At 39.2% G+C, this 26,762-nt stretch overlaps 2 protein-coding genes across 2 annotated transcripts in view; both read right to left on the bottom strand.

Moving 5' to 3' along the window:
* Nucleotides 1-14,436, bottom strand: part of FBXL18 (F-box and leucine rich repeat protein 18) — a 31,440-nt gene extending 17,004 nt beyond the window's left edge. Inside the window, exons 1-3 of the mRNA XM_072418830.1 lie at nucleotides 14,286-14,436; nucleotides 6,124-6,318; nucleotides 2,078-3,603 (exon numbers count right to left, since the gene is read on the bottom strand). Of these exons, the coding sequence (XP_072274931.1) occupies nucleotides 2,078-3,603; nucleotides 6,124-6,318; nucleotides 14,286-14,306 (1,742 nt within the window). The 5' untranslated portion in view covers nucleotides 14,307-14,436. The remainder of the gene's footprint in view (nucleotides 1-2,077; nucleotides 3,604-6,123; nucleotides 6,319-14,285) is intronic.
* A 6,630-nt stretch (nucleotides 14,437-21,066) lies between these two features.
* On the bottom strand, nucleotides 21,067-26,283 carry LOC140335847 (actin, cytoplasmic 1). The gene is made up of 6 exons (XM_072418829.1): nucleotides 26,131-26,283; nucleotides 24,954-25,082; nucleotides 22,881-23,120; nucleotides 22,072-22,510; nucleotides 21,805-21,986; nucleotides 21,067-21,627 (listed from the first exon to the last, which is right to left on the bottom strand). The coding sequence occupies exons 2-6, from the start codon at nucleotides 25,074-25,076 to the stop codon at nucleotides 21,484-21,486; spliced, it is 1,128 nt and encodes a 375-aa protein (XP_072274930.1). The 5' UTR covers nucleotides 25,077-25,082; nucleotides 26,131-26,283; the 3' UTR covers nucleotides 21,067-21,483.
* Nucleotides 26,284-26,762: the final 479 nt, after the last annotated feature.

The raw sequence follows: 26,762 nt of genomic DNA, 5'->3' as shown, positions 1-26,762 counted from the left end.
TCATTCTTCCACACAAAATGTCTTCAAATCTTGAAGGTTACGCCAGCCTCTTCTATAAAATCTGTTTTTTGATCTGATTTTTTAATCTGATTCAGATCTTTCCATAGATTTTCAATTGGATTCAAGTCGTGTGATTTAACAAGATAAAAAAAAATGTAAAATTTACTTAAATAAGTAAAATAAAATTTCATGGACTCCGTATGTTTATCGTTTTCACCCCATTTTTACAGGGTAAAGTATTGTAATTTTAAGTTGGTTATTATGGGTCACTTGCTCTTAAATTATTTTTTGTGCAATATTGCTGGCCACCAGTAGATGTCGGTGTTCTCATGTAAAGTGTGTAACAATCTAATGTCTCAGACAGCAGGAGTTTGTTATACACTTTTTGTGGTGACAGCACCAAACAATGGTGTGACCCAATTATAAACCGACATTCTTTTTCTAATGGCATATTCAGCTCTCAAAAATCTACTCTAGTATATACAGTATGTAAAATGGTAATATGCTACCCTTTTCTTTTAAACTATGATAGAAAAGTATTTGCCTGTTCATCCTTCTATACTCAAGTCTCCAACGCAGCATGTAGTAATCTGAATGAGGTTTGTCTGGTAAACTGCTATATTTTTGACTATGTAATTCCCTATGTATTCTTTTTTTGTAAGGGCAAATAAAAGAACATGGACAGGTTACAATACACTAGTAGTGGTGGTATAATTAGTGAGGGTTTCTCATTTGGGGATATAAGCTGCCCCCCAGGCACTCAATTCAACCCTGCAGCACTGCTCCGCTTCAGATGAGCCTAGGTTGTCATAGAACTCCCTTCAGGGGTTGCACCATGAAAAGAATAGTACTAGGAAGGGGAGTTTAGAGGTAGTTGGAGGCAACAAAATACTGAATATGCCAAAAGAACTATGATCCTAATCCTACCTTGCATTTAAGTTTGTTAGTGCCGGCCCCCAGGTATACATGAAGTGAAAAGGAGAAGCAGAAAAAAGACTGGTCGTTTCTTTGCGACAAGAAGTAATTATATTGAAAAAAAACCTTTGGAGGAAATAGCTCTACAAAACACAGGCCTACTCTATCCCCTCTCCTATATTTATAAGTACCTCCACACATTCCCTGAGAAAGCCTAATGCGAAACGCGTCGGGGTACTCCCAGTCTTTTTTGTACTTTTCCTTTTCACAACAAGATACTCTAGTTAGGTTTAAGCACCCTCCATAATCACTATGTTTTCCTCTGAAATCTATGAACAGTTTCCATGAAATCCATCAACAGAAATGTAACTACTTTTCCTATTTAAAATGATAACCGGTGATCACCATTGAGTTTTTAGCTTTCTTCCTTTTTGCAGCACATAGTGGAGCCCCCGTATTTTTTCACTGCAAGGGGTGCAATTTTGGGAATTTAACAAAAGAAATATCACCATTTATATGTTAGTGTGATGTCCAACACTGTTAAGGTATTACATTTCATCCATCTAAAATTGCAATACAGAGCACCTTAATAAAAAGGCTGTGGGGGATTGCATACACAGAGGAGGCTCCTATGGGAGTAAGGTAATAAGGTAAGTAAAGGCACATTTTACTTCTCTAGACAAAAACGAGCATTTAACCCCTGCATTGGGAGGGCCTCAATGCATGGGAGATTGTAAACTGCACCTTCAACTAAAATTAAAAGTCTGCATACACTTCCTGATGGATATGGTGTTCAGATAAAGGCTACAATTTTTGGGTGGCATATTTTTCACCTAATAAAAGAACTCAATTTGGGAAGGGGGCTTCCTGGAACACAAGTGTAAGCATTGCAATAAAAACTGGATCCCCAATTGTAAAATTATTTCTGATTTTGATATTATTAGGGATAAAACTGGGTATTTGAATATTGCAGGTAGGATATTGTAACTTACCATTAAATAAAATAAAAAAGTGATAGTCTACACAATAGCAATAGATTTAAGGTCAACATTGATTTAGGGTGAAGATTTTGTTTTTAGCAAAAAGAAAGTTTACACTTTAAATCTATCATCACATATCTTAACAGACCCCTTTAGCGTCAATTATGCATATTAACTCTTACCTTAGATCCTTCAAACATTTGCAGTGTGTCAACATCTCACACAGTGAAGGCATGTACATTACTTTGCCCATCATACCAATATTTGCAAGTGATAAACTACACAGTTGCTGACAGCTTATGCCAATGTTCACTAGGCAGGAACCTGTAAGTAGTCCTGGAAGCTGTGCAAGTGTAAGGTTTTCTAAATATTTAAGCTGGCTGATTGCTGCAACCTCTGCATCCCCTACAGCATGGGAACGTTTGCACGGTGGGTAAATGTTGCGTATTGCTGGATCATTCCGAGGCATAACAGAATAAAAGTTTGAACCAATAAATTCCAAGTTTCTCAAGACAGGGGTCCCCTTTAGAAGTTTCCAGAAGACAGAACATTGCTTAGACATATTTTGCTCTTCAGGTAGTTTTGAACAAGTTTTTGACCCTATGCGAACCTTTTTGCCAAACATAGGGGGTGCAGTACTGGGAGTAGGCTGTGATGTGCAATTGTAAGCCACCGCACACACCGGCAAAGACAGAGAATGTAAGTTTTTTAGTTGTGTTAAAATCTCACACAGATGCTTTCCTGAAGTCTCTGAACTGTGATGGTGTGCCGATGAAAGATTCAAGTGTGTAAGATTGGAACAGGCAAATATTAAATTGTCCAAAATTGAGCTATCTATATCATCTTCAGGTTTTCTCGACATTGAGTTGGGAATGAGACATAAGGCACAGCCTTTTAGATTTAAACTGACAAGGCTTTTACAGTCTTTTCCACCATTTAAAATCCTCTGTGTAAGTTGTTCACCAGAAATCATACAACCACTGAAATTTAAGTATGATGGGCAACTAAATTTCATGTGCTGAAGTAAGGAAGATCCATTTAACCAATATTTAGGCAACTGAAATGCCTCTAAAGAGACATTCTTCGCCATTGACTCAAGCAAATTTTTGGTAGCTCTGCTTTCTGCTAAGCTACCTGGGACTGATATGAGAAAAGATCTAAGATTCTCTGGTGTCCGGTCACTAAGCACAGCTAAATACAATCGAACAACTTCCTCATTTATATAACCAGGTGCAAGACGGGCATAGAACAGCCTCAAATTTTGGTAATGGGGTACGTTGCTTTCTCCAACCATTAGCTGCCCAGACATTATTGTTCCTTCCCGTGTCCTGTCCAAGACTTCAAAATAGAGGAGAAGCCTTTTAAGACTCGTGCAGCATGGCACAACTCCATAGGATGGTACAAAGACAGTTTGTTTCAGTTCCTCCAGATGACTGAGGGTTGCTTTGCATTCGCTACTTAGTTTTCCAGCATCAAATCCCGCATTGATATCAACGGACAACGAACGCAAATGATGAAGTTCTGACAGAATTTTAGAAAGACGCAAGGATGTAACTGAACAGCCTTCCATATCTAGTCTGGTGAGCTTAATACACCGTGATATTATGTCAACTGTTGGGGAGGAGAGCCAGTAGCACCCACCTATGTCTAACTCAACAATTTCCCTACATATTACTCTTAGCATTTGTTTCACTTGTTCATCATGGGCCTAAAACAAAATAAAAAAGAAATGTTAAATGGGTTGAGTAAATCAAACTTAAAAACAGAAAAAAACATACTAACATTTTCCAGACCAGTCAGTTACTAGCCTTACATCCTGTCAGCATTGCTGCAGGCAGTGATAACTGTAGGAGTTACACTGGGAAAAAAGAGGAACTATAAAAAGCAGATTCTGCAGAGAAATGAGTCACAAAGAAAGCAGCAGTCAACAGCTTATTACACATAATCCTGTGTGTGAATGTTGATTAGCTGATCATGTACTCCGTATTCATGTATTCTCATCTCTATAACCCAGCCAAGCAATGATAACAACTGGATCATCCAGTACTACAGGTATAAAAAATCTAAATGTGATTGCCAGAACCTTAGTATTAGAAAAAGGAAATGGAAAAAAAAGAAAAAGCAGAAGGGGTTTTTAAGCAAATTTTGTATTGATAAACACAGAGTATATAAGATATACGGCTCCAGAAAAGACTGTGGAGCTTAATTGAGACCAAGTACAAAACATGATACTTCTTAGTAGTATAGGTGTCCTTATAGTCCATATAACCATAAGGGATACCATACTTGACAGTGTTTGTAGAGAAATCGTGAGTCTCAGAGCCCGACATGTTTCGCCCTACTGGGCTTCTTCAGGGGATTTTGAGGTCTATCATGCAACCTATAACAAAGAAGTTGTAAGGAGTAGATGACAAGATGGCAAAGGTAATATACTTCTTAGTAGTATAGGTGTCCATATAACCATAAGGAATACCATACCATACACCTCCTCTCTGGGTAGTCTCATATCCTCCTTTGGCTTACAGTACCATCTGTATGCTGATGACACTCAAATTTATCTGTCCACCCCTGACCTGTCTCCCTCAGTCCTGGATAAGGTCTCATGCTGCCCGTCAGCCATCTCCTCATGGATGTCTGACCGATTCCTGAAACTCAACCTGGATAAAACAGAACTCATCATCATCCCCCCCTCAAATTCCAAATCTCCCCCTGACATATATCTAACTGTTAACAACACTGTTATTTGGCCCTCCCCTCAGGCACGTTGTCTTGGTGTCACCTTTGACTTGGTCCTCTCATTTACCCCCCATATTCAGAACATTTCCAGGTCCTGTCACTTTCATCTACGTAACATCTCCAAAATCCGCCCCTACCTGTCCCCTGAGACCACCAAACTCCTTGTACATGCTCTTATCATTTCCCGTCTGGACTACTGTACCCTCCTCCTCTCTGGTATTCCACTAACCCGACTCTCTCCTCTACAATCTATTATGAATGCTGCAGCCAGACTCATCCATCCTTCCCTCCGCTCCTCCTCCGCTGCATCTCTTTGTAGTTCTCTCCATTGGCTTCCTTTTCACCTTAGAATCAAATTTAAGCTCCTGTGCTTTGCCTTCAAATCCCTACACAGTTATTGTCCCACTTACATTTCTGACATGGTTAAAAAATACTCCCCCTGCCGCTCTCTCCGCTCCTCCAATGACCTACTAATGACTTCCTCACTCATAACCTCATCACACGCACGGTTACAAGACTTCTCTAGAGCTGCCTCAACTCTCTGGAATGGTCTTCCTCGTCCTATTCGGCTTGCTCCTACTTTCTGCTCATTTAAAAGAGCGCTCAAACCCATTTTTTCAAACTTGCCTAACCGTCTTCTTCTGTCAATTGAAACTACCACTACTTCCCACCACTACATATCTCCCATCCTATTGTGTGTGAAATTCCCCCACCTACTAGATTGTAAGCTCTTCGGGGCAGGGTCCTCTCCTCCTGTATCACTGTCTGTATTAGTCTGTCATTTGCAATCCCTATTTAATGTACAGCGCTGCGTAATATGTTGGCGCTATATAAATCCTGTTTATTAATAATAATAATAATAATAATAATAATAATACTGGACAGCGTTTGTAGAGAAATCGTAAGTCTCACACCCCTCCATGTTTCGCCCTACTGGGCTTCTTCAGGGGATATTGAGATCTATCAAGCAACCTATAAAAAATAAGTTGTAGGGAGTAGATGACATGGTGGCAAAGGTATCAAGATTTCTTAGGACTCTTTGAAGACGGTTGTAAATTCTGACCCGTGGGAGATGTTAGTATTAGTTGACTTGGTGCTGAAGAAAATTTCTTCAGCACGTTGTTGGTCATGCTATTTAGATTCTTGATTGAGGATTTAAAGAAGGCATTCAGAGTGTCAGCATCATTGCAGCCAGACCAGTCCTCTGTATATCAGACTATATAAAAACCAATACTACTAAAGAGTATCATGTATATGACTTAATCTCATGTAAACTCCACAAAGTCTGTTGTTCTGAAGCTGAGACCTTTATCTTATGTACTCCCGATGTTATTGTATTTCTTTTTGTTTGATGTATAATATACTCAGGGTTGATAAAAATCTAATAAACAATTAAACCTTTACCCAAAATTAGTAGAAAAAGATTTGTTCTTGAACAGGTAAATAAAATAAATTTTGCTAATAACACGTTAAATTCAACAAACCGACTTACCTGGTAGACTTTATGAAGATTGACTTTGTGGGTAAGGCTCTTGTCAATACACAGATTTGCAAATTTGCGGCATGTCTTCCTCACATTAAGGATTAAATCTGTACTTGGAACGTAGCTAAGAATGTGTAGCAGGATCTCATCAGATAAATCAGTTGGGTTAATACAATACCCCTCTATCTTTTCCCCAATAAAAACCTAGGAGAAGAAAACACTGCAATGAAAATGGCGGAAAATACACAACAGTAAGCATATAGTGAGGCACCTTTTCATACTTGTGTTTGTATGCAGTTGTGGCTGTATTGTGGCTCTTCCTCCAGAGTAGGAAAAGCAACCTTGTAGCTTTCCGGAACCACACCGCAATCCACAGCAACCCAGTGCAAATGCTTGCACAAAATGTTTCCCATCTGCTCCCATTCCCTTGAATAGGAGTGGTTGGGACTACAATGGAGTCTGTGGCAGAATGCCGCACTCAACCCCAAGTCTGAAAGGACCCTGAAGGTCATTTATCAATTGTGTTGCACAGTAACATAAAGATGAATTAGAGAAACACACGGGAAAAACATGTTGAAGATGTTGCTGAAAAGCAGCATGTTTAAAGCTAGTATTTCATATTTGTCAATACTGTCTAGCTAAAAATCTAGTTGTTCTTACTTCAATCTAAATTTAATGAAAATGCAATTGTACTTCTAGAACAGTATATGTGGAAGGGCCCCCCTTCCAGCCCACCTGTACCCAAACCAGTGTGAGATATTGCTCACTAGATCACTAGTATTTTTATCATGCGTTAGGCAACTCTATGTTTCTTTTATGACGTGTAACTTTTATATTTTATTTGAATTTTACATTTGTATTTATGTACTTTAGTGTACTTTTTGTCACTACAATAAACTGAATCTAAAGACTTTTTTTAATTTTAATAGTTAATTAGATTACAGTAAGGTATAAGCAAACAATCTTTTAATCATTCACTATTACATTCAATTCATGCACCTGGAAGGTTAACCTGCAGGGAATGTATATTACACACAGTATATATATATATATACATACACAGTGTAAAGCTGAACTTTAGTCAGCACCTTTAAAGTATCTTCAAACTTTCCATTCCCCCCATTTCGTATCCCATGGTACTTTTACCTAGCTTGCTCTGTGAATTACATGGACTGCAAAAGATCTATGCTTGGGAGCCGGGAGGGAATACAAAATATCTTCCAGATTCTGTGATCAGTGACCAATCAGGGGGTCTGCGAGCTGGTTCTCTCTAACACCATACATTGTTCTGAGCTAGTCAGCAAGTTTATCACTAACCTTTGTTACAAGTTCTCCTCCGCCACTGCTGACAGCACAAGAAATTTTAACCCTCAGCTACTCTGTATTATGTCTGTGCAGGCACATCAGTTGCAGTTAATATAGGAGTATAAGAAATCTTTGTGAAATAGACATGACAGCAAAATAATACTTTTCAGCAAGTACTGGAGAAACTTAACTCACAGCACTTCCTCTCTCACAATGTAACAGCACACAGCCATTCACAGGTACACTGCATTTTCATGCAGACCACTCTAGAAAATGCCCACACATGAAGCTGGAATGAAATAACTGACAATACAGAAAACAGGTAGCTAACAAGAGAGGGTCAGAACAGGCAAAACAGAAAAGAGTGGGACGAATAATAGTGGGGGAATAAGAGTGGGGCTCAAGATACCTAATGTTCCTAATGTTTGTTATGTTGAAGTACCAGTGTGCAGGGAAACGGGTTATTGCTTTCAGCACAGAAGACTATCAATGTATGTGCAAATAGAGAGGACTGGAGTCCAGCTTTTATAAATTGGCAGTTGAATATCAAAATTCTGTTCACAGTTGATTATAGTTCATCAGCCACATAGGGATACAGCAATATTTAAAGCCAGGTGAGAGCTAGGCTCAGGAGAGATTGCCACTGCAGTGTTCTCCCCAGCCTATTTTAGCTGGGTGCACCACCCAGCACTTTTCAGCAACCACCCGGCTGTTTTTGGGTGGTTACTGAAGCGTTGGGTCACAATTCATGGGCTTCCACCCGCCTACAATTTATTCCCACCCGACTTAAAAAAATTTCTGGGTTAAGGACTGCACTGTGTAGTGTAAAACAAGATTTATAACTCAAACTATACATGAGAAACAGGCTTTTTAAAATAATAACACACATTAATAAAGATATTTACATAGACTAATTTTTATAGAGCTCTTTTATATACATTGTCTGGATTCAATGATTGGTAATCTTCTTTTAATACACTGTAATTTCTTGGGAATTTATGGCAGTTATAATTTGGTTTCACAAATTGGAGGTATTATCTACAGAGAGCTTTAGCATAATATATCCTGTTTATCAACACTGCATCGTCCCACATCCCCTTCCGTTAATCACAGGAAGTTGCTGCCACCCACGATAATGCCATTTTATAAATTTACTGCATGTTCTGCTTCAACTCAAGATAAAAAATACCAAGAGTCAGTACACCTAAGTCAGTACATAAGACATAAGTACCGGTAAATATTTTATCCAGCTTGAGCCGAAGTTTCCCAAATGTATAGAGAGAAGGAAATACATAGAAGGGAGGCATATAAAAGAATAAAATTGCATCACAGATAACTGTAAATAGGGCAAAAAAAACAAGTGCGTGGAAGATACTAAAGGTTACATTGCTGGTGTATGAGGGGCGCATTACAACATTGGTTCCCCAGAAAATGATTTACCGATTATACCCTACCAGTGCTTGTGAGAAGAACCCAGTGCTAACACCAAAAGATGTTCCGTCAATACTGTTATCCTGAAGTAAACATTAACTAATTCTGTCACATAGCTTAAAACGGAACTAAACTAAAAATCAAAAAATTACACTTACCTTCGATTCCGCAGATCCCTCGCTGGCACTGGTCCTTCCCATTATACGGTCCTGCCTTGTCCTGAAATTCCTCTTCTTTCCGGCGCTTTTTCCCGCTGCCGGGTGCCACCATCTTCTTTCTTATCTTCTGTCTTCTTTCTCCATCACCCGATCCTGCACTGTGCATGCGTGAGCATCTCCTTTCCCTTGGTGGAAAAATGGCCCCTGGGCATGCCCGAGATTAGGGCATGCGCAGAAGGAGCTGCCAGAGCCTCCCAGGACGTGTGACGTAGGTATTCCAGGAGGCTCTGTGCTCCCATTAAAGAGGAACCAAACCCAATGGTCCCTAAAACAAAAAAAAAATTCACATACCTTCAATCCCGCAGGGCAGTCCGATCTCTCCGGAGGTCTCTTGCATCCTGTCCTGCGTCATCCCGGCATCCGTCCGCGGGCCAGCACTCCGGGCGGCGCCATCTTCCCCTTTTCTTCCTGGTTCTTCTTCCTACGTTACTCGACCCGGGCACGAGATCAGGTGACGTAGGATGAAAAAAAAAATTCCTGATCCCACTGCACCTGCATGAGACAAATTTTTTTCCCCCACGAAAAGGCTCCTTCTGCGCATGCCCGAGATGCTCGAGCATGCAAAGGAGGAGCACCCAAGAACCTCCTAGAACACTTTCTGCTCCAATTTATTCTCTATCGCCTAGGCGGTCGAGAATCAAGGGGCAGTGCTGCACTTTTTTTTTTATTAAAAAAAAAAAAGTGTTGCACAAAAAAAACTGAATTCTCACCTAACATAAAAGGGTTGTCTACACTTTTATGTAAAGTGAAATTTCTGAGTTTAGGTACGCTTTAAGTCTTGATCACCGCAGCAATCAAGACTTAAAGGGGTGGTGGTTAAAAAAAAAAAAGGGGGTGCTGGTTAAAAAAAAACACATTTTAACTTATTTAGAAGGGTTGTCTACCCCTCTATGTAAAGTAAAAATATCTTCAGGGCAGGGTGCTCTCCTCCTTCTGTGTCACTGTCTGTATTGTCTGTCATTTGCAACCCCTATATATTGTACACTGCATTGGCAATATGGTGGTGCTATAGAAATCCTGTTTATTATCAATAATAATAGCTTAGCAATGCTAAAAATGAGCAGTAAAGAACATAGGCAGATTTATTCACAAATTTTTCTTCACAAGATTTAGTGGTGGACATTTCACAATTACTTGAGGTAGAATTTCTCTCATTTGAAGACCACTGACAACAGGTTTTAAGAACAAAAAAAAGTGTGCCGATCCCCAGCAGTGACATAAACAGCAGTTAAACCTGACATTTTGTTTTCTTGACATCATATGGGGTCCTTAGAGAAGAGACCAGAGCCATTGGAAGATAGTTGAGTCTGCAATTTGATTTATAAGACGTATGAATAAGGGTTGAGCGCCAATTATTTATACATGAATTTTGATATACAAAGCTCCATATACATGAAACTCCAAGGTTTGGCTGTCAGGTGATCCGTTTCCCTGATATTTGGGACCCTTATAAATTTAACATCTATATCATGCACTGAACTTGGAGCAGGAGAATGGGGGAAATTCTCTAGACCTCCTAATGAAGTGGACATTGTTTCTGCGAAACGCGTAGAGACATTGTTCTTCCAGAGATCCAACGTTTACTGCTCTGTTACCCAAGTACCTATATGAGATTTTGTTATGGTTTTTATCGTTTTTAATAAGAACAATAAAAACTACAACACTGAGAAATTTAATAAGTATTTTGTGGAGTACCTGTTTAGCTGCCTAAAAAAGTCCCACTTGTGGTTTTTTTTGCTTTGTTCAAAGTTTGGGGATGTGGCAGACTAGATATTTGTTGTACTAATAGGGAGCAGCTGTTTTTCTTTATCCAAAATTAAAATAAATCTGCAGAAGGAGAACATCAACAGCAACCTGTGTATCACTGTCAGAGTAGATTTCTTCCTGACCTAATTCATGGGGCCTGATTTATTAAAGCCCTCTGAGGCTGGAGAGGATACACTTTCATCAGTGAAGCTGAGTGATCCGGCAAACCTGAAATGGATCTGGTCCAGGATTTAAAAAAAATGCCAGCAAATGAAGAAATCCATTCCAGGTTTGATGGATCACCCAGGTTAACCTACACAAGTGTATCCTTTCCAGCCCTGTAGAGCTTTAATAAATCAGACCCTTTTTGAGGTTTCAGAGCTTTGTTCAAGAAGGTTTATTAATTCATCCCCAGCAGCACACACTCACTTATGCTTTACTTTCCTGCTGCTCTATTCACTCATTAGGATACTCTGTACTTCCAGGTATGGAGAAGCATGTGACAGCTATGGGGATTGGCACTGTACTGTCACATGGAGGAGTGCGCAGTCCTCGGCTCTCATCGCCAATCATAGCAGATGTGAACTGAATTAGGGGTTCTTGTTCCCACTACCAGCACTATCACATGGGGGGGTAAAACACACGTCATACAAAAGTCATAACAGGTTAGTTTCCGGAATGCAATGAATGGAAAGTCAGGTGGGTGAATGGAATGTGAATATACAGTAAGTAGCAGCTGGGACTGGCATTAAAGTGAACCCATTGCTTTGCTATACATAGGTAAAGGAAAGGTTTAGTTACAAATATATTACCAATAATATTTTCTTTCTATCACCACTTCCCAGGAGAAAACATTTGAAACCCATTTTATAATATGTTATAAATAAAAAACTAAAAAAGAAAACATAACGGCCTTTTTGTGGTACACAGAACAAGCAATATAAATTAGATGCCCCTGGCACACTGAATATGATAACCAGGAGCTATTAGTAAGGCTGCGTACACACTTTCAATTTTCTATAGAGAGTGACAGATGAATGAGTGCTGTACACACAGCACCGGGCCTATTCTATGGAGAGGGGGAAGAATGGGCCGGAAGCCCCCAGTTGTGCTCTTCTCCATTGACTTGTATAGCGGTCGCTCCCCATTGGTCATTCATGGATCCATCCTGATTGATCCATGAATGACATTGGGCAACTGTTCTCACCTGAGACAAACACAATCTTTTGTCTCGAGCGATAATCATCTGACATGTGTACACAGCCTTACAAATTATAGATCAACTTGCTGCACTGCTGCATCTTGGAAGTGCTAATGGCACTCTGCACTGTGCTGAGCCCATTCTCTTGAATTGTGAGCACCCAGTTCTCCCAGCATGCATCACTGACACCTCCAAGAAGTGTCACAACCTGCAAAGTTTTTTTTGTTTTTGTTTCCTAAAATGCTGAATTGTTTTATTAGCATCTAAGCTTCATTCCCACAATGTGCAGTGCAGTTCATGGCGCTTTACGGACTATACAATATGCACGGATATTCAACATTGCATAGTGAGCAATGTCTGACGTTCCCACTTATGAATTGCATGGCAGTTCATTTTTACAACACACAGCTACATACATCTATAACACTGCCCCATTCAAGGTAATAAATGGGATCAGCATGGCAATGCGAAGCCACCCATGTTTATACATGGCAACACATATTCCCATAGTAGGAAGTCCTATACACATTTTATACAGGTATTATTCTTATTACACAGGATTTATATAGCACCAACATATTACGCAGCACTGTACAATTAAATAGGGGTTGCAAATGACAGATACAGACAGTGACGCAGGAGGAGGAGAGGACCCTGGCCAGAAGAGCTTACAATCTAGGAGGTGGGGGGAGCAGTACACAATAGGATCGGAGATATGTAGTGGTGGGAAGTAGTGAGGGTTTAGGAGACAGAAGGAGACCGGTAGGCAAGTTTGAAAAGATGGGTTATGTTACATACTTTAAATGAGCAGAAAAAAGGAGTAAGCCAAATAGGATGAGGCAGAGAGTTGGGACAGCTCTAGAAAAGTCTTGGAGCCATGCGTGTGAGAAGGTTATGAGTGAGGAAGTCATTAGTAGGTGACTGGAGGAGCGGAGAGAGCGGCAGGGGAGTATTTTTTTACCAGGTCAGAACTGTAAGTGGGACAATACCTGTGTAGGGATTTGAAGGCAAAGCACAGGAGCTTGAATTTGATTCTCAGGTGAAATGGAAGCCAATGGAGAGAACTACAAAGAGATGTAGCGGAAGAGGAGCGGAGGGAAGGATGGATGAGTCTGGCTGCAGCATTCATGATAGATTGTAGAGGAGAGAGTCGTGTTAGTGGAATACCAGAGAGGAGGAGGTTACAGTAGTCCAGACGAGAAATGATAAGAGCGTGTACAAGGAGTTTGGTGGTCTCAGGGGACAGGTAGGGGCGGATTTTGGAAATGTTGCGTAGGTGAAAGTGACAGGACCTGGAAATGTTCTGAATATGGGGGGTAAATGAGAGGGCCGAGTCAAAGGTGATGCCAAGACAACGTGCCTGAGGGGAGGGCCGAATAACAGTGTTGGTAACAGTTAGATATATGTCAGGGGGAGATTTGGAATTTGAGGGGGGGGATGATGATGAGTTCTGTTTTATCCAGGTTGAGTTTCAGGAATCGGTCAGACATCCATGATGAGATGGCTGACAGGCAGCATGAGACCTTATCCAGGACTGAGGGAGACAGGTCAGGGGTGGACAGATAGATTTGAGTGTCATCAGCATACAGATGGTACTGTATGCCAAAGGAGGATATGAGACTACCGAGAGAGGAGGTGTACAGAGAAAAGAGAACCGGTCCAAGGACTGACCCTTGGGGAACACCAACAGGGAGGAGAGTGGGTGAGGAGGAGTTACCATTGAAAGAAACTTGAAAGGAGCGGTCAGACAGATAGGAAGCAAACCAAGAGAGAGCAGTGTCACTGATACTAATGGAGCGCATGATTTGTATTGCAATCACACAGGTAACACGCATTACTGCATGTGCTGGAGATGAGTCTGCGCAGGAATTACATCATCCAGTTCTGACCAATCAAAAGATGGCGACACCCCGCGACAGAACATCTAAAAGCCAATCGTCATTAAAGTATAAACTCCAACAATAAACTTATTATGTGTTTTTTTTTCAATCTGTAAATGTGCTAATATGGGTGTAGATTTTGCTGATCTCCCAGAGATCTTGTTAGTTTATAACTTCCTGTGCTTTATTCCTAATCAGGTCTTCTTTACAGAGGACAGGTTAACCAGGTGAAAATGAATGGAAAAAATAGAAAACTAATGCAGGCACCACACATAAGGAATAGTAAGCAGATACATACATAGACTTTAATGGTTATAGCACCCGGCACACAGCTGAACAAGACACAGAAATATCTCTATACTATATGAAGTGATGGGAAGACAAGCTCACCTGGGATGGGCTGCCAGACATGCTGCTGTATAGAGGGTGAGATGTGAATATATAAAGCCCTATAGCGCTGCTTCCATGACACCCAATCCTGCTACATCCATGCCAATCCTGATGGAGCTAAAGGACCTGTGCCGATGTCATGATCACATGACCAGCATCAAGCGTGAGGGGCGGGGCAAGTGAGCTCGGTGTCTGTCAGTGTGGGAGGAGCTTAAAGGGCAGTGCAGCCTTCTAACTTGTTATCTGCTGTAGAATAGAAAGCTTCAGAAATATCACAGAATAGAAGAGTCACAGCAATGGTTTATCAATTCCTTAGCTCTAAATACATATAAAGTTATTGTTTCATGTCCAATACCCCACAGATTGAAATTACATGTTATTATTACTATTATTATTACCAATAAACAGGATTTATATAGCACCAACATATTATGCAGCGCTGTACAAAGTCCATAGTCGTGACACTAGCTGTCCCTCAAAGGGGCTCACAGTCTAATGTCCATGGACTTTGTACAGCGGTGAATAATATGTTGGTGCTATATAAATCCTGTTTATTATTATTAATAATAATAATAATAATGTCATATGACTATGTATTGTATTTTATATAGAAGGTTTACACTGGGGAACTAATTTTTGTTGCGTTAGATCTTACACTTGTTTTTTACTAATTTTTGGGTGGTGAATCTTGAAATGACCCCAGTGTTTTGCTATCACATCCAGTTTTTACGATGCAGGGTACCCTCCATTTTTGTCAAAAAACATACAAACTTTACATAAAATGAAAAAATAATGAAATATTAACTTGAATGTACTGTTTATTTAAATTTCTTTTGTTCATACAAAGGATTTATTGTTACTCCATGACATTTTTTTAACGGTAAAACATTTGAAAATTTATCAGGTAAGGGGTTAAGGTAAAAATTTACACTTATTGCTTTTCCTGGAGTGTTCAGTGTTAGGGTCAACACAGATGACCCAATTGTGTTGGTGATATTGCAACAACTCAATGACTCTCTTTATTTCTGCATATTTTTCACACAGAGAAACTGAATGGCTAATGGTGACTGACCCAAATATATTGCCATTGTGAAGGAGGACACACTGTAAGCTCCGCTTTGAGCTATCGATGAATAGTCGCCATTCAGTTGAGTTATAGATTGGAATTCCCAATTCCTCCATTAAACCAGGTATGTTATGGCAATACACAATGCCACTGTCAGTTCTAAAGTACTGCAGAAATGCAATTTATCTGGTTTGAAAGTACAATACCTTAGTTCCTTTTTCAAGTAAGTTTTTCTCACGCAGTCTTGATGCTAGGAGTTCTGAAACCTTCTTCGATAGTCATGCTGATCAAATCCTTTATGAACAGAGTCCTCTTCAATTTCAAACTCTTCATCATTGCTGTCACCTAGTTCATCACCATAATCATGTTCTTCAAGAGAAGATAGTGTAACCAAAACCGACACTGGGATTTCATCTATTTTTCTTCCTATATGCTGAAGTTTTCACTATACAAAAGCAACAGTCACTGAAATGATCTCCTGGCTCTCGTCAAACCATAGGTATACCAAATGGCATCTTATCATGTTTCCTTTGTCCACATCCGTAAACCCTCAACACACTGTTTGCACACCTTATGAGGGGCCCAAGACTTATCTTGATCACCAAGGTTAACTTTGAAATATGCCAAATAGGCTTGCTCTACAAATGTGCTGATGTTCGCTCTTTGACTGGAAATGGTGAAACTGCCACAGATATATTAAAAGGAATCAGGGTTGTTTAGGCACTTACGCCAAAAAACAGCAGAGCCAGACATGATCTGAAAGAAAGGAAATACGTGTGTAAGTGGAAAAATACATTTTGCTTGTTCACTACGTAGAGCAGTGCACAACCTCCGACGACACTGTCTTGCGTGTAAATGAATAGCCTATATAAATCCGCACTACAGTAATCACATTAATATAAGCTTAAAAATTGAAATCAACAAAAATGTGTTCAAAATTGTTCCCCAGTGTTATCTATCTTTTTATATAAAGAGAAAATGATAGTGATAGGTCTGCTTTAGGCAGGGTTTGAGTTGATGAAAAAAGAAGCACAGATTTGCCAATTTTTTCAGATCCTCACAATAAACATTTTATTACGAAGAGATGTGTGCTGTCAGATCCTGTCCACATGCACGTCCTTCAGTGACGGTTCCAGAACAGGTTCCTTGATGGTGACCATACCCAATTCATGTGATTTGAAGTGTCCATCAGAAGTTGTATGATGGGCCATATAAGCGGTGCATTACCATTTTTTTTCTTTTGCTACCAAGCAAATTAAAGTGAGCATTTAGTTTAAAGCAAAACTCTAGCTCCAGTTCCCATTACCTGTCTTGGAGCACCTCTTACCCTTCTGTCTGTTTTCATATTATCATGTGATCGATTCCTTTTTTACTTTCTGCTTAGGTAGGCAAGTCCTGTAATGATGTGGCACCACTCCCGGCAGCATTTTGGTGTGGGTCCAGGTTGGCCATTCATGTGACCATGTGTTGTTCACTTTGAGACTTTGGGCCTGATTTATCAAGGTGCTCCAGTGAAGCTGGGTGATCCAGCAAACCTGGAATTGTTTTCTTTAAAGTAATTTGCTATATGCTAGTAAATGTTTTGAATCGTGGACCAGATCCATTGCAGGTTTGTTGGATCACCCATAGTGATAGGGCTGTGAAGTCTTATATTCTGGAGTTGCTTTAGTTCAGGGGTCAGCAAACTCCGGCCTTTAGGCCATATACAGCCTAGCCGGTAGTGTGTTCCTGCCTAACACCCCCTGGCCGATCCGGCCTAATGCCGGCTGGCAACCTGCGGCTTAAAAAAAAAAAAAAAAAGATTTATCAGCCCCAAATTGTAAAAGAGTGGTTAATTTTTACGCATGGTTCGGCCAGACCTTAACCCATTGACATCTTTGGGATGGGTCAGGGATACTTTACACAGCTGTGCGTCATCATAAACGTTGCATAATCTTATCAAAGCGATATTATGGTGAATGTGTACTGTAATTAAAATGAAAGGCAGTCCAAAAAATGTGTGACCTTTTTTTCTCGACCAGGCAGTATAAATAATTTTTTTAAATCTATTAAATTCACAGCACATACAGAGCTACTCACAATCACTATATCTCTCTCCCTTCCCTCTTCTTCTCTCTTTATTTCTTCTTTTTGGTTTCCAATGCTTGGCCCCCTGCTACATGCAGTAGTTTTATCTGTCAGTCTCTTTATTATCATTGTGACCTTAGCAGCCAGTAGATAACAAGGAGCACCAAGGACGACTTCATGGACTCCTGGAAAGGTTGCATGAAGAAAATTCTTTTGGCAGCCTCCAATAATAAATTCTGCATTTAATTACCGCATGTTGTTGTATCCTCTTCAATCTGGTATAAGCACCACAGTTTATGCCTGGTTCCTTCTCGTTGTGTAAGTGTATGTATACCTAAAGTGTTTTAGGGGTTATTTTAAAATTTAAGAATTTCTTGTTTCATTTACTTTTAAAGATTTTTTTGGATTTTACATTTTTATGTGGAATAACAGAAAAAATAAAAAAAAATATTAGTGAAAATTATGATCAGCACACAAAACAATACAATGCACACAATAACTGGAGAGAAGGGTCCATCCTTTCCCATTCCCTTGAATTAAAAAGGCTTTTAAATAGAGATACATTCAAAGTAAATCTATTGATTTACTGATTCTTCTATGGGCCCTAAATTCTTCCCTCAATCTAAAATACATTGGTAGGTAAGGGGGAGAATATGTAAATTCCAGGGCTGTAAAGCCATAGTGCTAATTTGTTATGCTGCCACAGTTTCATTGTAGATTTTTATGATGTTTTTATCAAACAAACCTGGGAAATTTGGTGCCATGAGAAGAGTCTTCCATAGCATTCCATTACTTTGTATGAAAATCCTGTGAATTAAAGCATTTTTATACATTTATCTTTTCCTTGTACTTACCTTTCTGCCTGTATTCTATGACAAACCCTTCAGGGTTGTCAGGGAAACAAGCTATGGCATGCATACGCATACTCTGTGTTCATTGAAGTGATGCTCTGCATTTTAAATCCAAATGTGTTTTCTACACAAGATACACTATTGTCTGTTATAATTACTATACATTCCAGTGCTGGCCATGCAAGGTTTCCCATCTTCGCAGTTCTGAAGCTATACCGTTGCAATTCAATTCATTTACAAATTTTTTTTGGTAGTGCATGGGTCACCCATCAGCCACAAAGTCAATCTAACAGAATGGATAAATGTCATTTAAAATTGTCAGTGCAAAAACAACCCAAAATGTCTTAGAAGCAAGCCAGCTCATTTGTGTGTCATGGCCTTCTTATTGAGCTGTTTATAAACTATCTGTGACTATATTGTGCTGGATGGCGTCAATTTACTTTACTATAATGAACATCAAAAAACAAATCAGAGAATGACTACTGTAATGGAAAAAATACTTTTGTTTTGTGTTTTAGAGTTTTTTTTTTTATTGTGTCATTACAGGAACACCTACTTTATCACAAACTATTGAAAGGGTTCAATGCAAATCCAGCAATTCATTATGGGAGTTCTTGGGGATTCTCAGTCTTGGGCTGCATTTGCTGGGCTGACTAGTTTTCTACAAATTAATCAATCACTTCACATCTCTATACTTCCTCTTATCCCGTTACTAACGTTAGGAAAATTGCAATTGCCCTGTCTCAAGAGGAATGGGGGGATATTTGGTCTACCATCACAAGCAGCTTTATTAGTATCACCTGCTGATTAAGCAACTCCACCAGCATCATACAAAGTGATGCATTGGTACTTGACCTCAGCAAAAATATCTAAATATGTTCAGACTTACCTCTATTTTTGGGTGCTGCCAATCCCCACCATTCAATTTTAAAAAGAAATAATTAGGGAGGTGTTTAATAATTAGATGCATACTGATATTCTTTTGAATAGAGAAATATTTCAGTATGGGGACCTTGGACTGATTGATTACACAAAGCTTTGGGGTACTGATCACTTCTATTATACTGTATTTATATAGCACCAACATATTACACAGCACTGTACAAAGTCCATTGACATGTCACAATCCAATGTCCCTACCATAGTCATGTCACTAACAGTCCAAGGTCAACTTGGGGGGGACATAACCATGTTTTTGGAATGTGGAAGGAAACCCACACAAACACAAGAACATGGAAACTCCATGCAGTGTCCTGGCTGAGATTTAAAACCAGGACCCAGTGCTGCGAAGGCCGGAGTGCTACCTCTAGGCCACCACGTTGCCTCTAAGCTAGGATGGTTTTCTTACTGCTGTTTAGTTGCCATTTAGGAGAGATGTGCAAGGGATGAGTTTCTTACTTTTCAAGCTTCCCTTTTCTTCTAATCCATACCCTCACTCCCCACCACATCTCTGTTTTGAACAGCCCCTGCAATAGAAAGCTATTTTAAGGAGAGTATCCTAACATTAATTTCAAACTTTTATTCTCTAAAATGAATGTATTACCTTTCTAAGGCACAACACAGCACTCCTAGGCCTATGCTCTGTTTGGGATTGTCGTCCAGTTTTTTGGAATGTACTGTTACTACTGGTCCTATAAGACAGTTTTGCCATCAAAAACATACAAAAAAACCACTTAATTTTTGCCACCCCGATAGCATGTATATTAACCCCCTAGTGTTCTAATTCTGTCTGTATTTCCACACAAATAGCATTACAAATTTTTTTGCATGGAAATTTATTTTACATTGTAGGCCTACAAAGGCATAACTCACCAAAATATGTCCAATATTTAATAATCTTTAAAAACAAAAATGTTAAAATAGTGATACATGTAATGTAACTTGTACAGTAGCATATATATCAATATTTCTTTTTTGGACACAATACAGCCATTTTGTATTGAATCCAATATATTATTTGAATTTCCTGACGCTTCTCCTGCCTGCACAAACATCACTGGAAATCCAGAGAGTCTCTGCATTCACCGGCTGGAGATTGGAGGGAGAAGATGTGGCCCCAGCAGGACAAGTGTTTTTTTGTACTTAATTTAGCAATGCTCAAAGTTTGTATATTAAACACACATAGCTATGTTAATCCAATTGCTTTACCACTACTCTGTCCTGGGTAGCTTACTTACCTGCCTAGGCAGTAGTACTGCAACAGAGCAAAGATTGAGAGATGGTGCCAAGGCTGCTTGCAGGAACATTTACAGCAATAGGAACACCTTTGGGGTCCATGTATAGATCATGTGAATATACCATTCAAATTTGCTGGGGAATCACCGATATATATATATATATATATATATATATATATATATATATAAATCAAATACAAAAAAAAGCGTCTGACATTCAAGTTATTTTGCTAGTCCTGAAGGTACCCAAAACATAGGTGGGCTACTTTTTCAGCTTACTAGTCTTTACTGGTGTTCTATTTTCTCCTCTGCTTCACATGCTATAGCTACTTACTCTGCTGAAGACAGAGTGAAAAGGGGGCTACCCACCTAAACAGTCTTCCTCATTTTTCAAGGGATGGTAAAAGTTTACCGTAGACAGTCACCACATCTAGGGAAGGTTAAGATGTAATATTGGTGTATAGATGTGTTCAGATATCCTTTTCAAAGCTAATGTTTTAAACTTCTGAAGTCAGTGTTCCAATATTGACTTAGACTGAGTGTCATTGTACCAAATTTAGTTTTCTGACAGTTCCCCCAAACTATCCCCCTTCCCCACACAAGAATGACAAGACATGGAATTGTTTCTTTTTTTATTTATTAAGTCTGTTCACTGACCTCTTGCATCTCATCAAGATCAACAATGTAAACTTTCAAAAATGTTAGGGATAGGGCCCATGAGATAAAGAGTGATCAAGGCAGAAAATACAAAAAAAAAAAAAAAAAATAAAAGTTCAGGTATATAGCTGCACAAATAAGCACACAACCATTTGTAAGAGCTCCAACTGAGCAGCATTGAGGACACTTTTCAACAATGCACTATACACTTGAGAGAAAAAAAAAAAAAAAAAAAATACTGTTAAGTCCTCAGGTGCACTGTGGGTTGGTGTTGGTCCCCATCTCTCCATTCCAGTTATTAAATCCTGAGCCAAGCGTCAATGGGGAAAGCCATGCCAGTGATCTTTCTGCGCAAATACAATGAACATAAGGGATAGTCCTTAAAAGCATTTGCGGTGGACAATTGAAGGACCAGATTCATCATACTCTTGCTTGCTGATCCACATCTGCTGGAAGGTGGAAAGGGATGCCAGGATGGAGCCTCCAATCCATACAGAGTACTTACGTTCTGGTGGTGCAATGATCTGCAAGAAACACGTGATTATTAAAACTTTGTTATTAACTATGCCTTCATACACAATAAAAAGTTTGAATCCCTGCTTAAGGTGCATAAAATTTTTGCATTAAGAAGCCTTCAAACTAAACATGTGCTTTGCAATCAGGCAACTCCTAAGAGGTCTTTATGTTTAGATTGGGCTTACCTTGATTTTCATGGTGCTTGGAGCTAGAGCAGTTATTTCTTTCTGCATCCTATCAGCAATTCCTGGGTACATTGTGGTTCCTCCAGAAAGGACGGTATTGGCATACAGATCCTTACGGATATCAACATCACATTTCATTATAGAGTTGTAGGTAGTTTCATGGATACCACAAGACTCCATACCTAAAAAAAAAAAAAAAAAATTATTAAGGTTAGAAAAGGAAATTGAGACCCTCCAAGATATAAAGCCAACTTTTTCAATGCTTACCAAGAAAAGATGGCTGGAACAGGGCCTCTGGACACCTAAACCTCTCGTTACCAATAGTAATGACCTGCCCATCAGGCAATTCATAGCTCTTCTCCAGAGATGATGAAGAGGCAGCAGTAGCCATTTCTTGCTCAAAATCAAGAGCTACATAGCACAACTTCTCCTTGATGTCACGCACAATTTCTCTCTCAGCAGTGGTAGTAAAGCTGTAACCCCTCTCGGTCAGAATTTTCATGAGGTAGTCTGTCAGGTCACGCCCAGCCAAGTCAAGACGCAAGATGGCATGAGGCAGGGCATAACCCTCATAGATTGGCACAGTATGAGTGACACCATCTCCAGAATCCATCACAATACCAGTGGTACGTCCAGAGGCATACAGAGAAAGGACAGCTTGAATAGCAACATACATTGCTGGAGTATTGAAGGTCTCAAACATGATCTGAAACAAGACATAGCGAGAGGTCAGTCTGAGGTTCACCTGTAAAATACTGCAAACCATGCAGGTGTACTTGCAAGATTAAAAGTGAGCTTTGGACACTTAGTCACTTTGATCACATGACTTAAAAGCCAAATGTGAGCATAAAAAGGCAGGCAGTGAACTGTTAACACAACTCATACAAAAAGTTAAAGGTTCAAAACTGCAAAACTGTTAGTGTCACAAGCAGAAATCATTACAAACAGAACCTGTGGATATTCCAAAGAAGACTTGGGAAAGAGAGCCCTGTATAGATAGCAAATTAAACCTGTTAACATCATAATATGCAATCAATTACACATAAAAAAATAAAAACACTACAGCATAGTAGTACCTGAGTCATCTTTTCTCTGTTGGCTTTGGGGTTAAGTGGAGCTTCAGTAAGAAGCACTGGGTGCTCTTCTGGGGCAACTCTCAACTCATTGTAAAAGGTGTGGTGCCAGATTTTCTCCATATCATCCCAGTTGGTAACAATTCCATGTTCAATTGGATATTTCAGAGTCAGGATACCTCTTTTGCTTTGAGCTTCATCACCTACATAGCTATCCTTCTGTCCCATTCCAACCATTACACCCTGAAAAAGAACATTACATTTGTTAAAACAGAACTTGGTGTTAAATGTAATCCATGAATAGATTGCATTTAAATAATTAATAGGCTCATAAGCCGATAATAATTAGTATAATGTCTGCCTTTTTTTAATCAGACATCTACCTACTGACAGAGCAAGCTTATTTAGTAGTAGTGCGACAGTTTTTGGTTTCTCTTTCATAACACTTTATCCTTAAGTCATTAGTAAGGAGGTGTGTCCTATGTGCTGCATATGTAAAAGAAACCCAAGATAAGTACGATTCAATGTTCTTCCCAGCTATCAACCATTGTACAAGGGCCAAATAAGTGTGATGGTAGCCAATCAGCTAAGCACATTGTTAAGGCAAGCAAGACGATACATCAAAATGGCAAACAAAATTAATGGCTGTAGCTTCCAAGTTGAGCATTTAATCAACAATACCCTAAACTAAAAAAAAAATTAGGTTAAATAAGTCATATTTAAAATATTAGCCCGATGCAGTGTAGAAACAATTTCCAATGTCCATCAGCCCATTACTTCATATAAAGTGCCTAGTAGGCTATTGCAAAATACAGATTTGGCAAGATGCGATGCTTCTGTTATATCATCCATGCATAAGCAAATGTGAAGTTCTCACCCTTTATACCCTCACAAATACATCTTGACTGATCAAGAGGCTAAAATACAACATGTTGACAGCAGTAGAGGCTGCAGATGCACATTTCAATTACCACCGATACTTAGAAGACCCCTCCCCATGACAATTTCTTGCTTCCATTGTTACTCGGATGCAGCCTTTGTATCTGCCAACAGGCAGTCCTGCGCGTTAGCAGATGCGAGATCGCCTTCTGGCTGCACAAAGGCGACAGCAGATGAGTCTACCATCTACACTACCCCACCCACCTATATGGCCAACATCAAGCAAATATTTTCTTATCTTATCTAATATTATCTGGCTACAAAAAAAAAAAAAAAAAAATGTTCTTAGGGAAAGATGCTAGAATAAATGCTAATATTGAATAACTAACTTATCTAGGGCTGTAGCAGACATCTTACACTACATTCATATATTCAAATGATGCAATTGTTTGATCCATGTAGTACAGAGAATCCATTACACAGCAGATTGCAACAATACCATTCATAGTACAATGCATATCCCGACTTAATTTGATAGAAACCAAGTTAGGGTATTGCTTCTGCCCTCCTAAGAAGGCCGATTTCCTAACCCAATTATAACAGTAAAGCTACCACTCCCACATTAATAAAAGGAAGTGATAGCCACAAACAAAATCTGCATAAATCTCATTAAAATGTCTTTAATAATTACCAATGGAAGCCACTAGTTTTTCAAGATGTTAGCGCTAGTAGAAGCATCAAGAGACTTGAGCCAGCATGTACACATTAGATACTGTGACATCTGGCATGCACGTGCATTGTTAATGCAATCAAGTAATTTGAGCGCCCATCTAATTCACTTTCAATCTCATTTAATATTCCTTAGACTAAAGCCAGCTTTTCAATTTAAATACACACTTAAGCTAGTTGCCTAAAAATTGCTAGTTATTTTTGAGTCTTAATAACCCAGTGCCTTAGAGCCAAGGCAACAATAGCAGCTTCCATGTGGGAGGTGTGCCATGACAGCTTGACAAGGGATAGGAGTTGCCCTTTGTTCTGCAAAACCAAGGCATCAAGAACCTTTAAATGCCCAACAAATTATTTGAAAGCCTGATTCAATATAGATCAATTTTCTAGCTATGATTTTATTTAAATCAGTTTCTGTATGTTAACACCTAGATCATTTATCATCTGGCACCAAATGTACATTTTACACACCTGATGCCTTGGGCGACCCACAATGGATGGGAACACAGCACGAGGAGCATCATCTCCAGCAAAGCCAGCTTTGCACATTCCAGAGCCATTGTCAACAACGAGTGCAGCAATATCGTCTTCCATTGTGATCTGAAATGAAGTGAAAGTTACTCAGCAAGCAACACAATGATGTGCAATAGAAAAACCCACCTACAGAGGGCGTGTGGGTTTGCACCAGTTCTCTATAAAACAAAGGGAAGTCCTGGACTGAAGAATTACCAAATAAGGCAACAGAGCAGATTATCAGCAGGGGGTGGGGACATTTTACATCATTTAACCCAATACATACACCACCATGATGGAAAATAAGACATTTACAGTAATTCAACCTTTTATAGAAAATAAAACCTAGATGTACAAACCAATTGAGAAAATGCATGGTCTAGCTATAAATTTATATATAGAGCTACAATACAGCCATCAGATTATTGCTACAATATTATTCTGCTGCATTCTAGCCATCAGAATATTGCTACAATATTTTTATACATTCTAAGCATCAGATTATTGCTACATTCTAGCCATCAGAATATTGCTGCAATATTATTATGCTACATCCCAGCCATCAGATTATTGCTACAATATTATTCTGTATTTATCAGTGTCCTTTTATAGCCAATCCATGGATTTCTTGCACCACATACATGACAAAGCATATCAGCAATATATAAAATCATACACAATTAGATAGTATAATGTTTTTATATATTACATGTTGCTAATTGAATATATATACACACACACATATACAATCTAAACATACATAATTACACACCCATACAAATATATTTTAAACATACACAGATATTTATTTAGGACTGACTTCTTTGTCTCCCCTGGCTAAATATAAAGTTATTACCAGATACAAATATAGGGAATGTGATTACATTTTATGCATTCCCATATAAAGAGGAAGTGAGTCAGCCATCATGACTACATAGATTTGAAGAATCCCTACCCTGCAGACATGATATTAGCGCTCAGTGTGCAATTATAGCACTATAGGGCAATGGCTATACAAAGAGCATTATGTCTGTTACCCCTAAACATAATACAAGCACAGAATAAACAAAAGCCCACATTACATTCTTTACTAACAATAGGCATGTCACCCCTGCACTGGCATAGCGCTCATTACCTTGAGATAGGGAAGTCTTCAGCACAAACCTCACAGCGATGCAAGCGGTCAATGAACTAAACAGGGCTCGGCACCGGTTTTATACTGCGCGCTCCCAGTCGGCCAGGCCATATAAGGAAAGTTCCAGGAATCGGCCCTCTCATTGGCTAAAGGGATTGCGGGTGGCGGAAGGATATTATCTGAAAAGAAAAAAGCAAATCTTGAACAGAACGCTATGATGTCAATGAGGATCAGCTGAGACATTAGTAATAGTGCGGTAAAGGCTCCGCTGCAGTATCCGATAGTAAGGTGCGGCATTCATGCGGCCACACCCTAAAAGAGATCCTTGTATTCGCCCTTACAGATAGAATGCACTTTTTTTTTCCTTATATGAGAAAAATGACGAATATCGCTTGCATAGCAGAGCTGGAATGCATTGTATAGTGAATGCCTTGCCAAGAGCTTTGTGTGCCAGCAAATTAAGAGATAACTACTTTTTTTTAACAAAAGAATTTTTGGCTCTGCATATAAAAGTCACTGGCTTATTGTATTAATATAATTATTATTATTAATAAACAGGATTTATATAGCACCAACATATTATGCAGCGCAGGGGTTGCAAATGATGGACTTATACGGACTTATACATTGTG

The sequence above is a fragment of the Pyxicephalus adspersus genome, chromosome 7 (assembly GCF_032062135.1).
Source record: "Pyxicephalus adspersus chromosome 7, UCB_Pads_2.0, whole genome shotgun sequence".
Classification (NCBI taxonomy): Eukaryota; Metazoa; Chordata; class Amphibia; order Anura; family Pyxicephalidae; genus Pyxicephalus; species Pyxicephalus adspersus.
The sequence above is the reverse complement of the archived record's forward strand: the minus strand, read 5'-3'. Positions and strand labels throughout refer to the sequence as shown.

Bases quoted from the DNA above. Each gene is read 5' to 3' on its own strand.
- LOC140335847 (XM_072418829.1), bottom strand. From the start codon at position 25,076: ATGGAAGACGATATTGCTGCACTCGTTGTTGACAATGGCTCTGGAATG. The intron at 23,121-24,953 runs GTGTGTAAAATG...GTTCTTTTTCAG, and splicing joins TGGGTCGCCCAAGGCATCAG to GGTGTAATGGTTGGAATGGG. The intron at 21,987-22,071 runs GTAAGCATTGAA...TTTTTTTTTTAG, and splicing joins GTTCCAGCCATCTTTTCTTG to GTATGGAGTCTTGTGGTATC.